Source organism: Mustela nigripes, chromosome 6 (genome assembly GCF_022355385.1).
Source record: "Mustela nigripes isolate SB6536 chromosome 6, MUSNIG.SB6536, whole genome shotgun sequence".
NCBI classification, from domain to species: Eukaryota; Metazoa; Chordata; class Mammalia; order Carnivora; family Mustelidae; genus Mustela; species Mustela nigripes.
The window spans coordinates 21480692-21499632 of record NC_081562.1 but is presented as its reverse complement, the minus strand read 5'-3'; the positions used below and the strand labels follow the sequence as shown (position 1 = coordinate 21499632).

At 34.4% G+C, this 18941-nt stretch overlaps 1 protein-coding gene across 12 annotated transcripts in view; it reads right to left on the bottom strand.

Annotated features, from left to right (window-relative positions):
- The window catches only part of ANKS1B (ankyrin repeat and sterile alpha motif domain containing 1B), a 1094885-nt gene that overhangs the window by 676961 nt on the left and 398983 nt on the right, over nt 1-18941 (bottom strand). For all 12 annotated transcript variants that reach the window (XM_059402276.1, XM_059402278.1, XM_059402277.1 and 9 more), the window contains exon 10: nt 2526-2691. In XM_059402276.1, coding sequence (XP_059258259.1) covers nt 2526-2691 — 166 coding nt within the window. The remainder of the gene's footprint in view (nt 1-2525; nt 2692-18941) is intronic.

The following is an 18941-nucleotide window of genomic DNA, read 5'->3' as shown; positions in this document are numbered from 1 at the left end:
GGGCTCTCTGCTCAGCAGGGAGCCTGCTTCCTCCTCTCTCTCTCTGCCTGCCTCTCTGCCTACTTGTGATCTCTCTCTGTCAAATAAATAAATAAAATCTTTAAAAAATAATAATAATTTTTGATTGTTTAATGAATAAATCCCTGTCTTCCTTTACCCTTTCATTCCTCCACCCCGATACACCCCTACTCCCTATGCTTTAATTTAAGTGCCTTTACCTATTCATTCATGTATGCTTTCCATTTTCCTATATTAACTGAGATTTCCCTCTAACTTCCATGGTATTTCCTGGTTACCTCTCCTATGGAAGAGTTTTCATTCTTATCAACAGCTATAGTTTGGGATCAGCACTATCTTCACTCTCCGTGACTGCTTCTGATCACCCACTATTCTGTCTTTATCCAAAATCTGTTGCTTTTCCAAAGATTATGCTATCCTATTATAACATTCTTTTTCTGGTTTTATTGCTTACCATATGTAGGCTTCCAGTCATACCTCCACATTTCTTGAGAATTTCAGTATGTCGTTCATGATTTCAACTATATTTCATCCCCCAATATAATTCAGTATAACAGAGTATTTAAGAGTATAGATCAGACAATCCAAGTACAAGTCTACCCCTTATTAATATAGAACTGTGGGAAGTTACCCAACATTTCAGTGTCAGTTTCTTCAACTGTAAAATCATAATAATGATATTATTACCTTATAGCATGGTAAGATTTATGTGAAATAAGGTCTATAAAGCACTTAGAACAGTAACTGGCCCTTAGCAATGCTCAATAAATTTTTTTAGATTTTATTTTATTTTTTCAGTGTTCCAAGATTCATTGTTTATGCACCATACCCAGTGCTCCATACAATACACACCTCCTTAATATCTACCAACAGGCTCACCTATTCCCCAACCCCTCTCCCCTACAAAATTCTCAGTTTGCTTCTCAGAGTCCAAGTCTTTCACAGTGTGTCTCCCCATCCAATTTCCCCTAACTCACTTTTCCTTGCCTTCTCCTAATGTCCTCCATATTATTCCTTATGTTCCACCAGTAAGTGAAACCATATGATAATTGACTTTCTCTGCTTGACTTATTTCCCTCAGCATAATCTCCTCCAGTGCCATCCATGTTGGGTAGTCATCCTTTCCAATAAGTATTTTATTATGCTCTTACCTCATCTTACAAATTTTCCTTCTGCATGCTTATGATTCATACAATACCCTAGCCTCAATGTTGCTCAAAAACCTATTTGTCCACTTCTATAAAACTTCTCAGTTTGTTATCTAAAATGGAATTTCTGAATTTTACTTTAAACCTTTCTCAAGTTCTGCTCCTTCTTTTCAGCTGTTGACTTTATATCTTAACCCAGGAATTTAATGCATTTGGAAATACATATTTCAGAGTCTCTCTATATTCATGACCATGCTTTATTTTCTCCTCTTTTTGGGGAGAGCAATTTCTGTGTTTTCTTGGACTCAGTCTTCTCTACCCATCTTATTCTAATTCCTCTAACCTCTAAACTTGGCCAAGGCTTACCTATCCTTTTAAATAAGTCAGCTACTACTTCCTTGAACCTCTTTCTTCTCATGTTATTATCATAACTGTTCTAATCTTCTAATCGATTATCATAACTCTTCTAATCTTCAGTACTCTCCACTCCCATTTTCTAGTGTCTCTCTGTTAACTTCTTCCAAAAATCTGGTTTCATCTCATCACTAGTAAAACTTACTTTTCAAAATTAATCAGCAATTAGATTGTCAAATCTAAAATGTCTCTCTTTAGAGTTTCTCATACAACCCCTTTGCAACATTGAATACATTGACCACCACTTGAAATGTTACTCCATTGTTAGATTTCATGTTACTAACTTGCATTCTTTCTTAGAGGTGGTGCTCAAGTAACACAAAGCAGATATGATGACAGTCAGATATTCATGTTTAAGAAAGGCTCCATCATGAATTGGTCTTAAATAAGACACTTATCTCTAATTTCCTTATCAGTAAAATGGGCAAAATATTTACTTGCCTTGTGTACTAATTTATCAGGCAAATAAATAAAATAATGGATCTAAAAATACCATCAAATGTATAAAATATACAAAGTACCTGAGTACATTTCAATAACCTGAAAACAGGATGCAGAAAAGTATATAAAAAGACTCTTGCTACTAAATCTGCTATGAAGTTCTAAAGGATCCCAAGCTTTGTGTCTGACCTAGATGTTTTTCACTATTGCAAGGTTTCAAAGTACCTTCAGCAAGGTAGTACCACTCCTTGAGAGTTCTTGTTAGGAAGTTAAGAGACATTATATCAAAAACTCTGACCTACCTGGACACACTTCAAAAGGCTAAAAAAAAAGAAAAAAAGATTAGTTTGACTATAAGAAGCACTTTCATGTTTAAAATTTTGGGAAAATCAAAATATTAATGATAAAATTTCACAGGCATACTAATTGAATTGGTCCAATTGTGAGTAAAAAATATTCTTACTTCTAAAAAAATTTTTTTTAATTTTAAAAAAGAAATATTACCAGTTCTTGGAGAAGGGGCCCTTGCGATTTCTAAGGAGCAAGGTTTTTTTGTAACGGCTATGTCCGTGAGATCACATAGAAAGTTCTCATTTTCTGAAGGAAATGTATCCAGAGAAGCAGATGGTACAATTTCCATAGTGTAATTCCTCTTCTTTGGATAGGACTCCTGAAAGGAAGGAGAAAAAATAAAAATAGCTTTGTGATAAAGACACAGCTTGTTTGATTTATAAAAACTAGAAAAGATAATCAGATTCATCAGTTCTTCCAAAAGTGATTAAGAGGTGCTGATTCATCTGTTTGAATAAGTTACGCCATCATGTAACCCCAATATCATCAGTGATCTTTTTAGAAGTGTCCTGACAGTTTGATTCTTCTGAATTAACCACTGACAGTAAAGTTCATAATCTCCTGTCAGGATCTCTTTTTGTAGTATATGGCAATTTTCTAGTTGTGGCATAAACTTTTACTTAACTAGTTAATAGTCATTCCTGAGACTCTACTCCCTTGCCTGCTTCCTAGAGATAGCCGGAGCCATATGACTCAAGTTTGGCCAGTGGGATGGAAGGGAGGCTTCTGGGAAAATATTTTTTCCCCAGAGGAAAATGGGGCCCTTGGAGAGCTTAGCCATCCTCAGGTTCCAGTCTCTGGATGCAGTTTTGATGTCTGGAGGTAGGACAAGCATGTTGTGACCATAAGGCAATAAGCTTAAGATCAAAAAGGTAACAGGCAACAGAAGGATAAAAAGAGCCTGGGACCTTGATGATATCACTGAGCTTACTGAAAGAGCCCTAGGACTAGTTAGTTACTCCAGGCTTCTTAAGTACAAACGTTCTTATATTATTTGAGCCATTGCTAATAGGACTTTTTGTCATTTAGAAGTAAAAGTATTCCCACATAACACACTATTATTTTTTCTCTGTGAATACTGCTAACTAATACACTAAAGTTTCTCTTTTCAGGTTAGGATAAAACTAAGGTCCAATTCTATACTACTGATTCTTTGATGTATTCTACAAGTAGGAATTCATTTCATTTCACAAGATCTTAACTGCTTATACAGGGCATTAATTGTTCAACAAATATTTACTGGGCATCTATTATATATACTTAGGACTATGCTAAGTGATAGAGATTTTTAAAAACTAAAAAGATATCATCCTTGCCCTCAGAAAGCACAGTTTACTAGAGAAGAACACAGATAACTGCATAATGAATTTCATAATTAATCATGCTTTTTGATGTTTTTTACCTTTATAAAGCATAATTCATTATCAAAATAAAAAAATAAATAAAAAATAAATTCATTTTCAAAAAATCTTCCAGGATAAATCCAAGGGCAGTAAAGATTTAGTATAAGATCCTATTTTTTATGGTGATATTTACAGTACTGTAGAGTAAATATTCAAGGTCAGTGTAATTGCTTTCAGATCATACCAGACCCTCACACATCAGAGAGTCAATTATGTTCACTCTACCCTACTGAAAGCAGGAAATTGGGAGTAATTTATTTTTAACAACAAAGAGTGACAAAGTAGAAAGCATCTGGAGGAAAGCAATCAAGATGGTCTATGATTTAAAAACCATGTCGCAGATAAAATGATGAAAAGACCTGGAACATACTATCCTGGAGAAGCCCTACAGCAGCAGAGTAGTTTTCTCAATGTATATGAATGGCTATCCCTAAAGAGCTATCCCACAAAGCTGGGAAGGGGGGAAAGCTGCTGTGGTAGATTTACTCTTAAGTTCTTAAAAGCAGAACAAAGACTAATGTTATAAGTCAAAAAGGGCAAATTTGAGTTGATAAATAAAACAATGCTCTAACAATATCTAAACAATATTAATTAATAATATTGGTTATCTTTAAAATAAAAATGCACTAATGTAACAATAGCTGAAAAATACATTATAAAGCAACAGAAGAAACTCCTCGTTACTGGAAATCTTTCAGTAGAACTATCTATTGATAAAATTATCTATAAAACACATTGTAGGGATTGTAGGGGCGCCTGGATGGTTCAGTCGGTTAAGCATCTGCCTTCTGCTCAGGTCATGATCCCAGAGTCCTGGGATCAAGTTCCACATGGGGCTTCCTGATTAGCAGGGAGTCTTCTTCTTCCTCTACAACTCCTCCCTCCCCTGCTCATGATCTGTCTCTCAAATAAGTAAATAAATCTTTTAAACACACACACACATTCATTGTAAAGTGAATGTATCAGAGGACTATAAACTCCCTGAAGGCTGGAATTTGTCTTGTTCACCACTCTACCCCCAGAATCTAAAACAAGTCCTACCACATAGTACGTGCTCAAAAAATACTTACTGATCAACCGAACATTTTCTAATGTCCTTTTTAACAAATTCTAAGTAGCAGTTAGGGAAATGAATTTGCCTTGTTCAGATATAAATTGCTTTTTAGTTTGGTTATTATTATTGTTTACTGGTATTGCTTACTGTTTTGCATATCAAAAGTGAAAAAACTGAGATTACAACAAAAAGATTATAAAAAGAGTTTGAAAAAAGTGTCTAGTTTAAACCCTAGTTCATCCTAAAATCAGAACAACCTGTTAATTAGAACAACCCATTCTTCATGGATTTGGTTAGACTGGAATTGTACTCTGTTTGCAAAGAAATAGGAAGACTTAATGGCCTTGAAAGATACTCTGAAATTTAACCACACAGGATGAATTATCTTGCTGTCCCTTAAAAATGAAGTATACTGATTATTATAGAAATATTAGAAAATGCAAAGAAAAAGAAAAAATTACATGAAAATGCAATATGCTCAGATAACTAGTAGTAATATTTTGGTGTATATCCTCCCAGACTGCTTCCCTCTGTAAATGTGTGTATGTGGATGTGTGGGTGTGTGCAAAGGAAAGAAAAATATATATTAAACAACAGTGAATGCCAAACTGTGGAAAGAACCAAGATGACCTTCAATGGACGAATGGATAAGGAAGATGTGGTCCATATACACTATGGAGTATTATGCCTCCATCAGAAAGGATGAATACCCAACTTTTGTAGCAACATGGACAGGACTGGAAGAGATTATGCTGAGTGAAATAAGTCAAGCAGAGAGAATCAATTATCATATGGTTTCACTTATTTGTGAAGCATAACAAACAACATGGAGGACCTGGGGAGATGGAGAAGAGAAAGGAGTAGAGGAATTTCCCTGGAAGGGGAGGTGAACCATGAGAGACTACGGACTCTGAAAAACAATCTGAGGGTTTTGAAGGGTCAGGGGCTGGGAGGTTGGGGGAACCAGGTGGTGGGTATTAGAGAGGGCACAGATTGCATGGAGCACTGGATGTGGTGCGAAAACAATGATGACTGTTACACTGAAAAGAAATTTTAAAAAATTAAAACAAACAAACAAACAAACAAACAGTGAAGTGCACTCTCATCTGCCTCTGAAGAAAGTGCCATTACTTCTAATTGGAGAAGTCTACAGTACACAGTTTCTTTATAGACAGTAAGAGGTCCAAAGGAATAAGATGATGAAAAAAAGAAAGCAAAACTGCTTTTTTATTCAAATATTTCATATTGTCAAAAAAAAGTACACTTAAATAAGTATCTGAATAGTATCCCTCGAAAGAGAATGGATATGTGTTAGAACAAAATAGTAAAATGAATCTGCACATGTGCACTACTCAGTTTAGAACATTACCATTGAACCCCCATTCTCACTTGTGTTCCCCTTTCTAGTCCCTCTCCCTCCCTCCCTTACTAGGGCTAATTTCTGTTCTGAATTTTATGTTTATAATTCCTTGGATTGTTGTTGAAATTTAACTATATGTGTAATTATCAGTGAAGAATAAATTGTTTCATACTACATGCCTTTGAATTTCATAAGAACAGTATAAAATATTCTTGCTCTTCTATGACTTTTTCAATATGTTTCTGTGTTTCATTTCTTTTCTATGTGGTATTGGAGTTCACTATATAGGTATAAAATAATTCACTTACAGATTCTCCTGACAATGGGCTTTTAAACATTTCCTAGGTATTTTGTTATTAAGAACAATTTGCTAGTAACATTTCTGAACATGTCTTTTGGTACAAGTAACCAGGGTATGTAATTTATCCCAGTAGATGTGGGGCAGAAAGTCAAGAATAGACAGAAAGTGAGAAAAAATGAATGAAATAAAAAGTTCTACAGATACAGGAGTTTGCAGCAAGAGGTGATCATGAGAACCAAGACTGGATACCCTGTAGATTCTATAGAAATCTTGAGAAGGACATTGCATTTTCCCACCCAAATTGGGGTGAAGGGATTTTTCTATAAATCTTACTTGAAGTTGTTGTATATAAATATGTGATGCTTTATAATCTGATATAGATTTATTTCTAATAATGCAGTGTGAACAAGTTTCAATGACAACAATGTGTCTATACTTTTTAAAATTTAAGGTTAAATCTCAATATACACATGGTCATGATTTATTTAGTTAATCCTATCATACTGAAATTTTAATGTTTTGCTTTTATGGGAATATTCTTGTGCATGTTCAGCTATTTCTTTTGAAATAGAATTCCTGGTGTTTTGATAGGGATTGCATTGAAGATGTACATTGTTTTGGGTAGCATAGACATTTTAACAATATTTGTTTTTCCAATCCATGAGCATGGGATGTTTTTCCATTTCTTTGTGTCTTCCTCAATTTCTTTCACAAGTGTTCTATAGTTTTCAGAGTACAGGTCCTTTGAAGTCTTTGGTTAGGTTTATTCCTAGTTATCTTATGACTTTTGATGCAATTATAAATGGTATCAATTCCTTAATTTCTCTTTTTTCTTTCTCATTGTTAGTATACAGAAATGCAACTGATTTCTGTGCATTGATTTTATATCCTGCCACTTGCTGAATTCCTGTATGGGTTCCAGCAATTTTTGGGTGGAGTCCACCTGTGAAGAGTGAAAATATGACTTCTTCTTTGCTGATATGGATGCCTTTTATCTCTTTTTGTTGTCTGATTGCTGAGGCTAGGACTTCCAGTACTATGCTGAAGAACAGTGGTGAGAGTACACATTCTGTTGTGTTCCTGACCTTAGGGGAAAGCTCTCAGTTTTCCCCCACTGAGAATAATATCTGCTGTGGGCTTTTCATATACGGCTTTTATGATATTGAGGTATGTTCTTTCTATCCCTACACTACAGAGAGTTTTAATCAAGAAATGGTGCTGTATTTTGTCATATGCTTTTTTCTGGAAAATAGTATGGAGGTTCCTCAAAAGTCAAAAACAGAACTACCCTAAAATCCAGCAATTGCACTACTAGGTATTTATCCAAAAGGACACAAACATAATGATCCAAAGGGGCACCTGCACCCCAATGTTTATGGCAGCAATGTCCATAATAACCAAAATATGGAAAGAGCCCAGATGTCCATCAACAGATGAATGGATTAAAAAAAGTTTATATATATATACATATATATACACCTTTTTGTGTATATATATGTATATATACATGTGTGTATACACACACACACACACAGGAATATTACTCAGCCATCAAAAACATGAAATCTTACTATTTGCAATGATGTGGATGGAACTAGAGGGTAATTTTGCTGAGCAAAATAAGTCAATCAGAGAAAGACAATTACATGTAGAATTTAGAAACAACACAAAGGATCATAGGGGAAGGGAGAAAAAAATAAAATAATACAAAATCAGAAAGAGAGACAAACCAAGAGACTCTTAACTATAGGAAACAAATTGAGGGCTGCTGGAGGGGTTGGGGTAACTGAGTGATGGGCATTAGGAGGGCACTTGATATAATGAACCCTGGGTGTTCCATGGAACTGAAAAATCACTAAACTCTACCTCTGAAACTAATAATACACTATAGATTCATTAATTGAGCTTAAATTTAAAAAAAAAGAAAGAAACAGAATTCCTGTGACAACAGGTATATACCATATGCTTACATTTAATTGACTCTGTTTCTGGACTTTCTAATTGGTTCCATATGTCAATCTATTTTAGTACCAGAATCACGCTGTTTTGCTTACTAAAACCTTAAAATTAATTTTACTATCTGGTAGGATAAGTCTCTCTCATATTCATCTCTGTCAAAGCATTCATGATCAACCTTGTGTTTATATTTTAAAAGTTTCTCATTCTTCCTCAATGCTACCCAGTCTCCAAGTCCCTTACTTTATCAGTGAATTATACCTCAAACACCTTTATTTCTCTCAAATCCTGCTATCACCCTAGTCCAGGTCACCACTATTATCTCACTTGAACTGTTAGAACAATTTTATAACTAGTCTCTTTGCTTCCAATCCTGCTTTTCTCCCAATTAATTCACTTTCAAACACTAGCATGAGGTTACTAAGAGTTATTCATGTAAAAATCAACTCATTTACTTTCATCATAACTTTGAGAGAGAATCATAAAAGGCTCTAGTCATAGTACATGATGATTCTTTTTAAACACTTAACAAGGTCTCTTCTGATATCTCAGAGTTTTTATATTGAATGATTTCATTAGATCCATTAATGGTCCAGAGAGTAAACTGATTAAAATAATAAGATTTGGAAGAATAAACCAGAGGTTAAATATAATCCCATTAATTTATAAGATAAATCAAATTAATTTCTAAAGACATGTTTGTCTAGCACCTAGCAAAGTGCCATGTTCATAAGACTCTATCAATACATGCTAAAAATAAACACATAAAATAGTTAATATTTATTTAGTATTTTAAGGCCTTTTTATCCTCCACAAGGATTCAAGAACCTCAGCAGCAAGGACCATGACCATCATTTTCATATAGTATGCACCTAATAAGTATTTGTCAAATGAAGCCTGAAAAAATGTCATTCAAAAACCATCACAGATTCAAATCACTGTAAGAGCAACTTATACTTGTAAAGTGTTTTATAGTCTGCAAAATAAATAATATTTCATTTACCCAGATGATTCTTTTTTAGCCTGCACAAACAGCCCATCAATGTTATGATTATCTCCATCCAGAAATTAAGGCTCGGAATTCTTCAGTGACTTGTCCAATATTAAGCATTCAGAGCTCTCATTGAGGTCTTGTGACAGCTTATCTATTGTTCCTACACTGTATCACAGATATAAAGGGACTATGACAAGATCTTTAATGTCAGAACTATGGGAAAGAAAAATTTCCATACATTATTAAGTAGTATATAACCCAACCAGTTTACTAACCTTTGCAATACCTTTTACTTACAGTGGGAAATGTGGATTTTTATATACAGGCTAACTGCCATGTATCTTTGATGATAAACCCTGGTAAATGGACCAGAGGGATTAAAAGAACTGGCCCAACAATTTGTGACTCAACTTCAAGGCTTTATTGTAGCTAGTCTAGCAAAATTGGGCTATAATTTGGTTAGCAGTTTTTGCTTTTCTCTAGATATTTAACCTCTACCTTTATTCAAATGCCTGGTTATTGGATCCTAGACTTGTTTCTGTTCTTGATATTTTAATAATAGTAACATACTGGACACCTAGTTGGCTCAGTCAGTTAAGCTACTGCTCTCAGCTCAGGTCATGATCCTAGGGTCCTGGGATTGAGCCCTGAGTCATGCTGCCTGCTCAGCAGGGAGCCAGTTTCTCCTTCTCCCTCTGCTATTCCCCCTGCTTGTGTTCTCTGGCTCTATCTCTCTGTCAAATAAATAAATAAATAAATATTTAATAATAATACTAACAACAACCACAACAACATACCTAGGTACATAGGACTGTGTTCTCTGCCTTGGTCTTTGGTAGCTCTCTTCTTAGGAGAGATAATGTCCTAATAATGTCTTGTCCCTGAATCCTGAACAGGCCCCTAAGTCCCTAAATGCCTAACTTCACAGATCCTGAGGGAATGTCTGGTTTCGATGCTTAGTTTTAGTCAGCTTACCTGTTATATAGTTGATTGTGCAATGCGTGGACAAAATAATACTTCCTCAAAAAGGTGCATACATTAAGAGCATTGAATAAATTAATAGGACATATAACCCCCAAAGAAAAACAAACCGGAGTAATAAAATGTCTACATATTCTGCTTTTATGTGATGTTTACACTGTGCTCCTCGAAAAGTTTAAAATCACAAGTGGTAGGCTAAAGCTAACAAGTCGAAGTTTATTCATGATTAAATATGAAGTCCTATGGTTTAGCCCAGAAATCAGTTATAAATTTTCAGTATGAAGGTATATAGATTAACAATACCATGAAAAAAAAATGAGGAGTTACAGCTGACAGTCTGAGTGACAGTGTAATATACTAAAAACATAATGTGATATTGGCTGATTCAATGGAAGTATGATATTTAGACTACCAAATGTGACAGCTCTCCCTTCTTCTGTGCTAATTAGAATTGGGAATTATCCAGTTTAGTAATTACATAAAAGATAGGCTAACTGTATCATGCTGACCATCCTTGTAAGGTGATACAAGATTTTATTCATCAAAAGGGACAAAAGATACTAGGCCATCTGACTTGTGAAAAATCTTGGCAACAACCAGGGGCACAGGGTACGGACATAATCATATCTCAAATGTAGCAATGATGTGACTTTTTATCAGAAATAAAGCTACCTTGGAGTCTTTTCTAGATTACTAGAACATCACTGTGATCACGCCTCTTAACATAGCTCTATTCTTCTTCTTTTCTTATTGTGTTATGTTAGTCACCATAAAGTACATCATTAGTTTTTGAAGTAGTGTTCCATGATTCATTGTTTGCATATAACAACCAAAGTTCCATGAAATATGTGCCTCCTTAATACCCATCACCAGGTAACCCATTCCCCAACACTCTCCCCTCTAAAGTTTGTTTCTTGGAATCTATAGTCTCTCATGGTTCATCTCCACCTCTGATTCCCACCCCCCCACCTTCATTTATCCCTTCCTTCTCCTAATGTCTTCCAAAACTATTCCTTATGTTCCACAAAAAAAGTGAAAACATATGATAGTTGACTTTCTCTGCTTGACTTATTTCACATAGCATAATCTTCTCCAGTCTCATCCATGTTGATGTAAAAGTTGGGTGTTCATCCTTTCTGATGGCCGAGTAACATTCCATTGCATATATGGACTGCATGGGGGAAATGGAAGCAGCTTAACCAACACTGCAGTGAGACCATACCTAGTCCCCTCAACCTGGTACTGAGGGCTACAATTAGAAAAGGTGCAAAGACCACATGGACATGGGTAAGAAAAGTTTGAGTTTCAAACCTATGTTATGTGAAAAAAAGATTAAAGAGGGAAAGGTAAAGGGAAACATTTATCATAAGTATTTGAAAAGTAGAAGAGTAGAATATTTTTCTATGGTTAAGAAGACTAAAAGTAAGTAGATGAAGAGATGGTAACAATGAGATAGATTTCAACTCAGGATGAGCTTCCTAACAATTAGAGCTTCACAGTATGAAACTGGCTGCCTAGCAGGAAGCAGATTCTCTCTCATTGGAAGTCTTCAAGCCTAGTCTGATTAACACAAGGCATCTCTTGAGACTAGAAGATGGTGATTTGACTTAGGTGAGTTTAAAGATGTTAGGTAAATAAGAAGAAAAATAGAAGTGTTGGCTTAGTACTGTGACAAGCTACCTGCATACTTTAACTGTTTCCTGAATCCTTTTTCTAATAACAGGAGCAGTAATACTAACACAAGGGAGTATAGGATTAAGACTCTCAAAATTAGAGATGACTCACCATTCCAAATGACTGAAATTAGGTAAAAGCTTTTGGAAGTGGTCTTATTACTCCAATGTGTCTCACAATATCAAGAAAATTATCCACTAAAGACTTACAATGACATTCAAACATGGAAGACTCCACTATAAATATAGAATAATAAAAAAATAATAATGAGAGACTTTGGGTTGGAGGAAAGGAACATTGATGATGGTGGTAGGCACTACAGTGGCCTCTCAAAGATGTCCACATTCTAATCCCCAGAACCTGTGAATACCTGTTATATGGCAAAAGGGACTTTGTGGATATGATTAAGTTAAGAATCGAGATGGGAAGATCATCCTGGATTATTATGGTCATTGTAAGTGAAAGAGCAGAAGAGTCAGTTTCAGAGTGATGCAATGTGAGAGATTTGACTAGTCATTGCTGGGTTTGAAGGTGAAAGGCAGCCATGAGCCAAGGAATAGGCACAGCTCATAGAAACTAGAGAAAGCAAAAAATAGATTCCTCCCCTAGAGTCTCTAGAAAGAAATGCAGCTTTACCAACACCTTGAATTTAGCCCAGTGGGACACATTTTGGACTATCAGAACTGGAAAATAATATATTTGTGTTTTTTTAGACCACTAAGTTTGTTGTAATTGGTTCCTCCAGTAATGGAAAACTGATACAATAAGCCATCAGAAGGCATCACAAAGGGAGGCAATAGAAACTGTTAAGGACTGAAAGACAGACATAAAAATTAAATGCCAATGGAAAAATATACCTTGCTATATTATGATATGATTCAATATTTTAAAGATATTGATTCTTTCACTTTCACTTAGTTTTAAATTAATGCAGTAATATTGCAATCGAGTTTCCCTCCTACTACATCTTGGATCTTGACAAGTAATCCTAAAGTACATCTAGAAAAATAAATGTGTGACAATAGCCAGGTATCAATTTGAAAACTGAAAAGTAAAGGAGGGGGTGGAGATCAGCCTTTAGCAGATATTTAAATAAATTATAAATGGTTCTGATGCAATAATTAAAAGGCAAGAGAAGAGAGTATTTTAAAAAACAAAACTCTAATACTTATGGAAATGTATTATACTATGAAGGTGGTATTTCAAATCAGTAAGAAAACAATGGGTTATATAATAATTGCCAGTCAGATACTGAGTATTCACTCAGAAAGATTAAAAAAATCTGGATGAATATTTTATTCCTTATACCAAAATAAATTCCAGATAAACATTTAAATAATAAGTAAATACCCTTGTAATAATAATCTTAAAATAGGAATGGACTTCGAACAGGAACTATTACCAGACATATAACCAGAACTATAGCGAATAAGACTGATGAATTTGAATACATGCAAATATTAGCTTTTTATCAAGCCACTAAAATATTTTTTTAAAGGGGGAGACAAATAACAGATTCGGGAAAATCCTTTGACACAGATGACAAAAAACTAATATCTATTATTGAAAGAGAATTACAAATTGAGATGAAAGAGATCATCAGCCTAAGGGAAAAAGTGGGCAAAGGACAGGAATAGTTGATAAGAAACAGAAATATGAATAATGCTTGATCTCATTTATAATTAAATATATAAATTAACAGTGTTAATGAGGGTTTGGAAAAATGGGTACCATTTTTTAAGTGTATTAGTATCAAACCTCTTTCCAGCTAATTTGTCGATTGTTCCAAGAGACCTTTAGAAAGCAGATCTTTAGATAGCATCAGTTTTTAGATTTTTGCCTTATTAAAATGTTTCTTTCTTTGCCTGGGAACAGATGGGATTGATAAACTGCCATTATTATTCCTAAAGCATCATGGTACTGTAAGACACTATTTATATGAATTGCATAATCATCACTCATCCTTTCTAAAAAATTATGTACACTTGCTACTTTTAATCCTTATATTAAATAATGAAATGTGTGTGTTGGGGAGGATGGTGATATAGAGGGAAGCTTGCCTCTTAAGAAGCCTCTCTGATGAATGAAAAAAGTTTTAATGAGTAGTGATCATTAAAGTTGTAAATGGTTGTCAGGATATTGTTCCCCTTTAGAAAGTATCACCAATTAATATCCATGGATCTTGATACTTAGTTGAGCTTCTCTTGATCAGTCACTTCAAAGTTGGAGGTGTCAATTAAGATTTGAAACCACAGCAGAAATGTTAACAGGAAAGTGTTGAGAAACCAGTGTAGGTACTACCTAACAGTATCACTTTGGGTATACTACTGGTTGAGTTATATCTCCCCAAAATTCATAGGTCAGAGTCCTAACACCCACTCACTCTGAATGTGATCATATTTGGAAATAAGGTGGTGCAGATGTAATTAGTTAAATTAAGATGAAGTTACTAGGATGAGCCCCTAATCCAGTAACTGGTGTCCCTATAAAGAAGGGACATTTAGAGATAGGCACATACACAAGGAAGATACCATGTGAAGACTGGAGCTATGCTGTCGCAAGCCAAGGAACACTGAAGAATGCCATCAGACCAACAGAAGCAAGGGGAATGGCATGGACCAGATAGATCCTCTCTCACAGTGGATAAACACTGAATAAATGAAGGAACCAACCCTACTGATAACCTTGATTTTTGGATGTCTAGCCTCTAGAACTACAAGAAAGCAGCTTTCTGTTAAGCTGTGTAGTTTCTGGTACTTTTTTATGGCAGCCCAAGCAAACTAGTACAAGGTTTAAAAAGAATAAATAAAAGGAACTGCTTAAAAAAAAATACCTTCTGACTAACCTTTTTTTGTGTTCTAAAATTTTTACTCCTTGGAAAATTATTGATTAACAAGGAACCAGCAAGGAAAAATTCCTTGATAAATGTTCTTGATAAAACTCCCAAAGTGTACAAAAATTTTAAATGCATATTCTCTTTGACCCAGGAATTCTACTTCTAGAAACCTTTCCTACAATTAAACCCATGACTACAAATAAAAATGTACATGTAAGGATGTATACTGAAGTATTTTTTAGAATATTAAAGGACTGGAAATTATTTTTAAGATTATCATTAAGAGACTGTTTAATAAATAAATATCACTCATACAAGGAGGCAGTGTAGTATAATGCAGAGGTCCACAGATCTTAGACTACATAAAATCCACATGGACCATTTGTTAATAATTCAGACTTGTTATTCTCCCCCCAATTTTTACTCAATCAGTATCTCTGACAGTGAGCTGGATATCTATGTTTTACAAGCTTCGCTGGTTACATGGATGCAATTGATTGGTGAAAAATACTTGAAATACACTGGAAAAGTAGTTAAAGAGTCTGGAAACAAAATCCCAGTTCTGTCATTTTCAGCCAAATTGTCTTGGGAAAAATTAGAATACTAACAGTATCTACTTAAAAGGGTTGTTAGTGACTGAATGAGATGATAAAACTAATGAAATAAATTTGAAATAAAATGAAATGAATTTTATAAAGTACTTAATAGGGAGCCTAGGTGGCTCAGGTGATAAGTGTCTGCCTTCCACTCCAGTCATGATCCCAGGGTCCTGGGATGGAGCCCCACATCAGGATCTCTGCTCAGGAAGCCTGCTTCTACCTCTCCCACTCCCCCTGCTTGTGTTCTCTCTCTCTCTCTCTCTCTCTCTCTCTCTCTGTCAAATAAATAAATAAATAAATATAAAGTGCTTAATATAATGCCTAAATATAGTGCCTTAGTGTATGGCCTAAATGCTCAATAAATGTAGCCATTATTACTATTTAGTCATTCAAAAAAAATGAGATAAATGTGTAGGTTCTGATATTTTGAGCTAAAACAAACGAAAAACAATATATAATATATGTTCATATTGTACAAAAAGAAAGTATGTACACATTTATTTGTGCAGAATAATTCTGGAAGGAATGATTTAAAACTTGGTGATCAAACACTGAGGAAAGAGACCATATTCTCTTTTGTCTTGCTTGATCTTTTTAAAAACTATATATACATGCTATTTTCAGAAAAAAAAAAGTTCTGTGAGTCTAAATACCACCTAAGGAAGGTGATGATACCACTTCAAATATAAATGAACTTTAATTTTTATTTCTGGTGTTATTATGTAGAAATTTGCATATCCCAGGTGAAATTGAAGATGGTGAAATCTCAAGAATAATCTCCTTAATAAATCAACAAATGCAACTGAAAACACACCAAATGCCAAGCAAAACTAAATAAGGATGAGCTCAGTATGAAGCCTCAGTAAAAGACCTAGATAATCTACATAAGAAGTCAACAGAAAGAGAATGTATTTCACCAAAACAAGATGAACAAAGAGAAATGTGCATTATATGAAGCAACCTTGTAATTAAAAGACTGAATACATTGTCCACAAAGCATTATAGTCAAAAAAGAGAAGAAAAGAAAAAAAAATTAAAAAACCAAAATTATTTACTTAAAAGATTTTCTTTACAATATAAGGAGTCCAAAGCTTTATATTTTTTTGGAAAGAGACAGAAAGCAAATTATTAGAAAAATGGATAAACACTGAATAAATGAACTAAAAAACTGAATATTCAAGCCTAAGTAAATAAAAAGGTTCACAGCTAAGAGACAAACCATGTCAAGCTGTTAGAAAAATAACTGAGACTTAACTTAAATACTGGGGGGGGACAAAGGACATCACCATATTCCTAAGAACAAAATGCTGGATTTGATGATGATGTTGCACAGCCATATGTTCAGTGTTGGTTGATCTGGTAATGGTGAGGGGTCCTGATGAACTCCTATAACTAGGCTTGGAGGCTTTAGTTGAATAGCTCTTGGACTGACTCCATTCCTGACTCCATTGCATTTTTACACAAAGCCCTTTTTACCATTTTGAATAACAATACATGTTTTCAAAGTAAGAATTTTTATAAATGCCTCTATGGTAATAGGATTCATTTAGTAATTTAGGAAGTACAACAAATGACTTCCTAATTCCCTGACCACATTATACATAAGAGTCCCAGGAATCACAAATCTTTTCTGTAAAGGGCCAAAGAGTAAATATTTTAGGCTTTTCAGGCCCTATGATCTCTGTTACAACTAATGAGTTCTGTTGTAGAACACACAATAAGTAATGGAAAGGGTTTGTCCAGATTTGACTTACAGTGGGTCAAATTTGGACCAAAGATCACAGTTAGCCAACCTGTGGATAAAAGAAAAGACTCGTGCAAATGGATTAAAATATCAATTAGGTTAGTGACATAGCAGATACTAGAAAATGTGGCTTAGGTGCAAGGTAATATAGGGTTCTCATTACTGTATTCCAAAATTAGATAGACTAACATCAGGTCTCCCAAGCCTGAGAAGATTCTATAACAGGCTTAACTGCACATCCTCCCAGGAGGCAAGAAGATCACAAAAAGAATTAGTGACACAAGCTCAGTTTCTGCTCCCAAATTTACAAATCAATTAACTCCCCTGAGGAGTAAGTAGGAGTAGGTAAAAGCCCAGTTAAACTAATCAAAGTCTCCCCACCTGAATTTGTAAAGCAAAAAGAAAGAAACCCTCATATTCTGCCCAGATCCAATAGGTAAGTTATACTTTTAGGATTTGTTGTTTGAGAAAAATACATAACAAAATGCAGCAATAAATTTCCATTTTATTAATCATAACAAAACTCTGTGCATTTGATAATAATACATATGGATACAGATATTAAAATCTATTATTTATGTAATCTATAAACAAGGCTTGGTGCCTGTATGATTGCAAACCCATTATAGTACCTCTATAGAGTAATCCAGTTTGAGATCTATAGCTTTATATTATTCCTAAAAAGTAGGTATTATAGTCCCAGATCATAGTACTATTAGAAGACAATAGTTATCATCCATAAATACCTGTTGAATAAAAATAGGAATTTTATAAGAATTATTCTTTTTTTAAAAAATTTATTTTTATTACAAATAAATCATATATATGTATGTATGTGTGTATATGTATGTGTGTGTATATACATATATTATATATGTTTATATATTATATATTACTTTATATATATTATATATTTTTTATATATAATGTTTTATATATAAAGTATATATATATTTTATATATATATACATTGCTTTTAGAGTGAGAGAACATGAGTCGGAGGGGCAGAGGAAGAGAGAGAGACTCTCAAACAGACTCCTGCTTAGTGCGGAGCCCGACATGGGACTTGATCTCAGGACCCTACAATCATGACCCTGATATCATGACCCCAAGTCAAAACCAGGAGTTGGACACTTAACCAACTGTGCCACCCAGGAGCCCCAAGAATTATTCTATTTTTTTTTTTAAAGCCTCCAGTGCCTCTCTAAAAATACCTTTCAACACTAACCCTCTGTTCCCTAAAGGCTGATATATGTAGTAGCTCTCATTCTGAATGACACATTCCTGCTTCTGCCTTTTCGCTTATGTTATTGCCATTCCTTCTAAGAACCAGGGAGCTCTTCTAGACCCATAGAGATTCTTCTTTTCTTTCACAACCAATCATAAAATGCTACTTAGTCCATAAAGCACGTCAAGACTACTTCTGCCTATATGGCTTTCTTTCTTCTCTGAATCTAAAAACAACAGTAATACTTTGTATAGATAATGGAGTATCTCATGACACACTGTATTTTCAGATTCTATGTTCATACTTGGTATCTATGCTGTTAGCTATTTCTAAATTCTTCCCAGAGAACAAGTGATTCCATATAGTGCTTTTTTGTATGTTTCATGGAACTTAATACAGCATAATTCTTGCAGAATAGGTTCTCAAATTTTTAAAAATC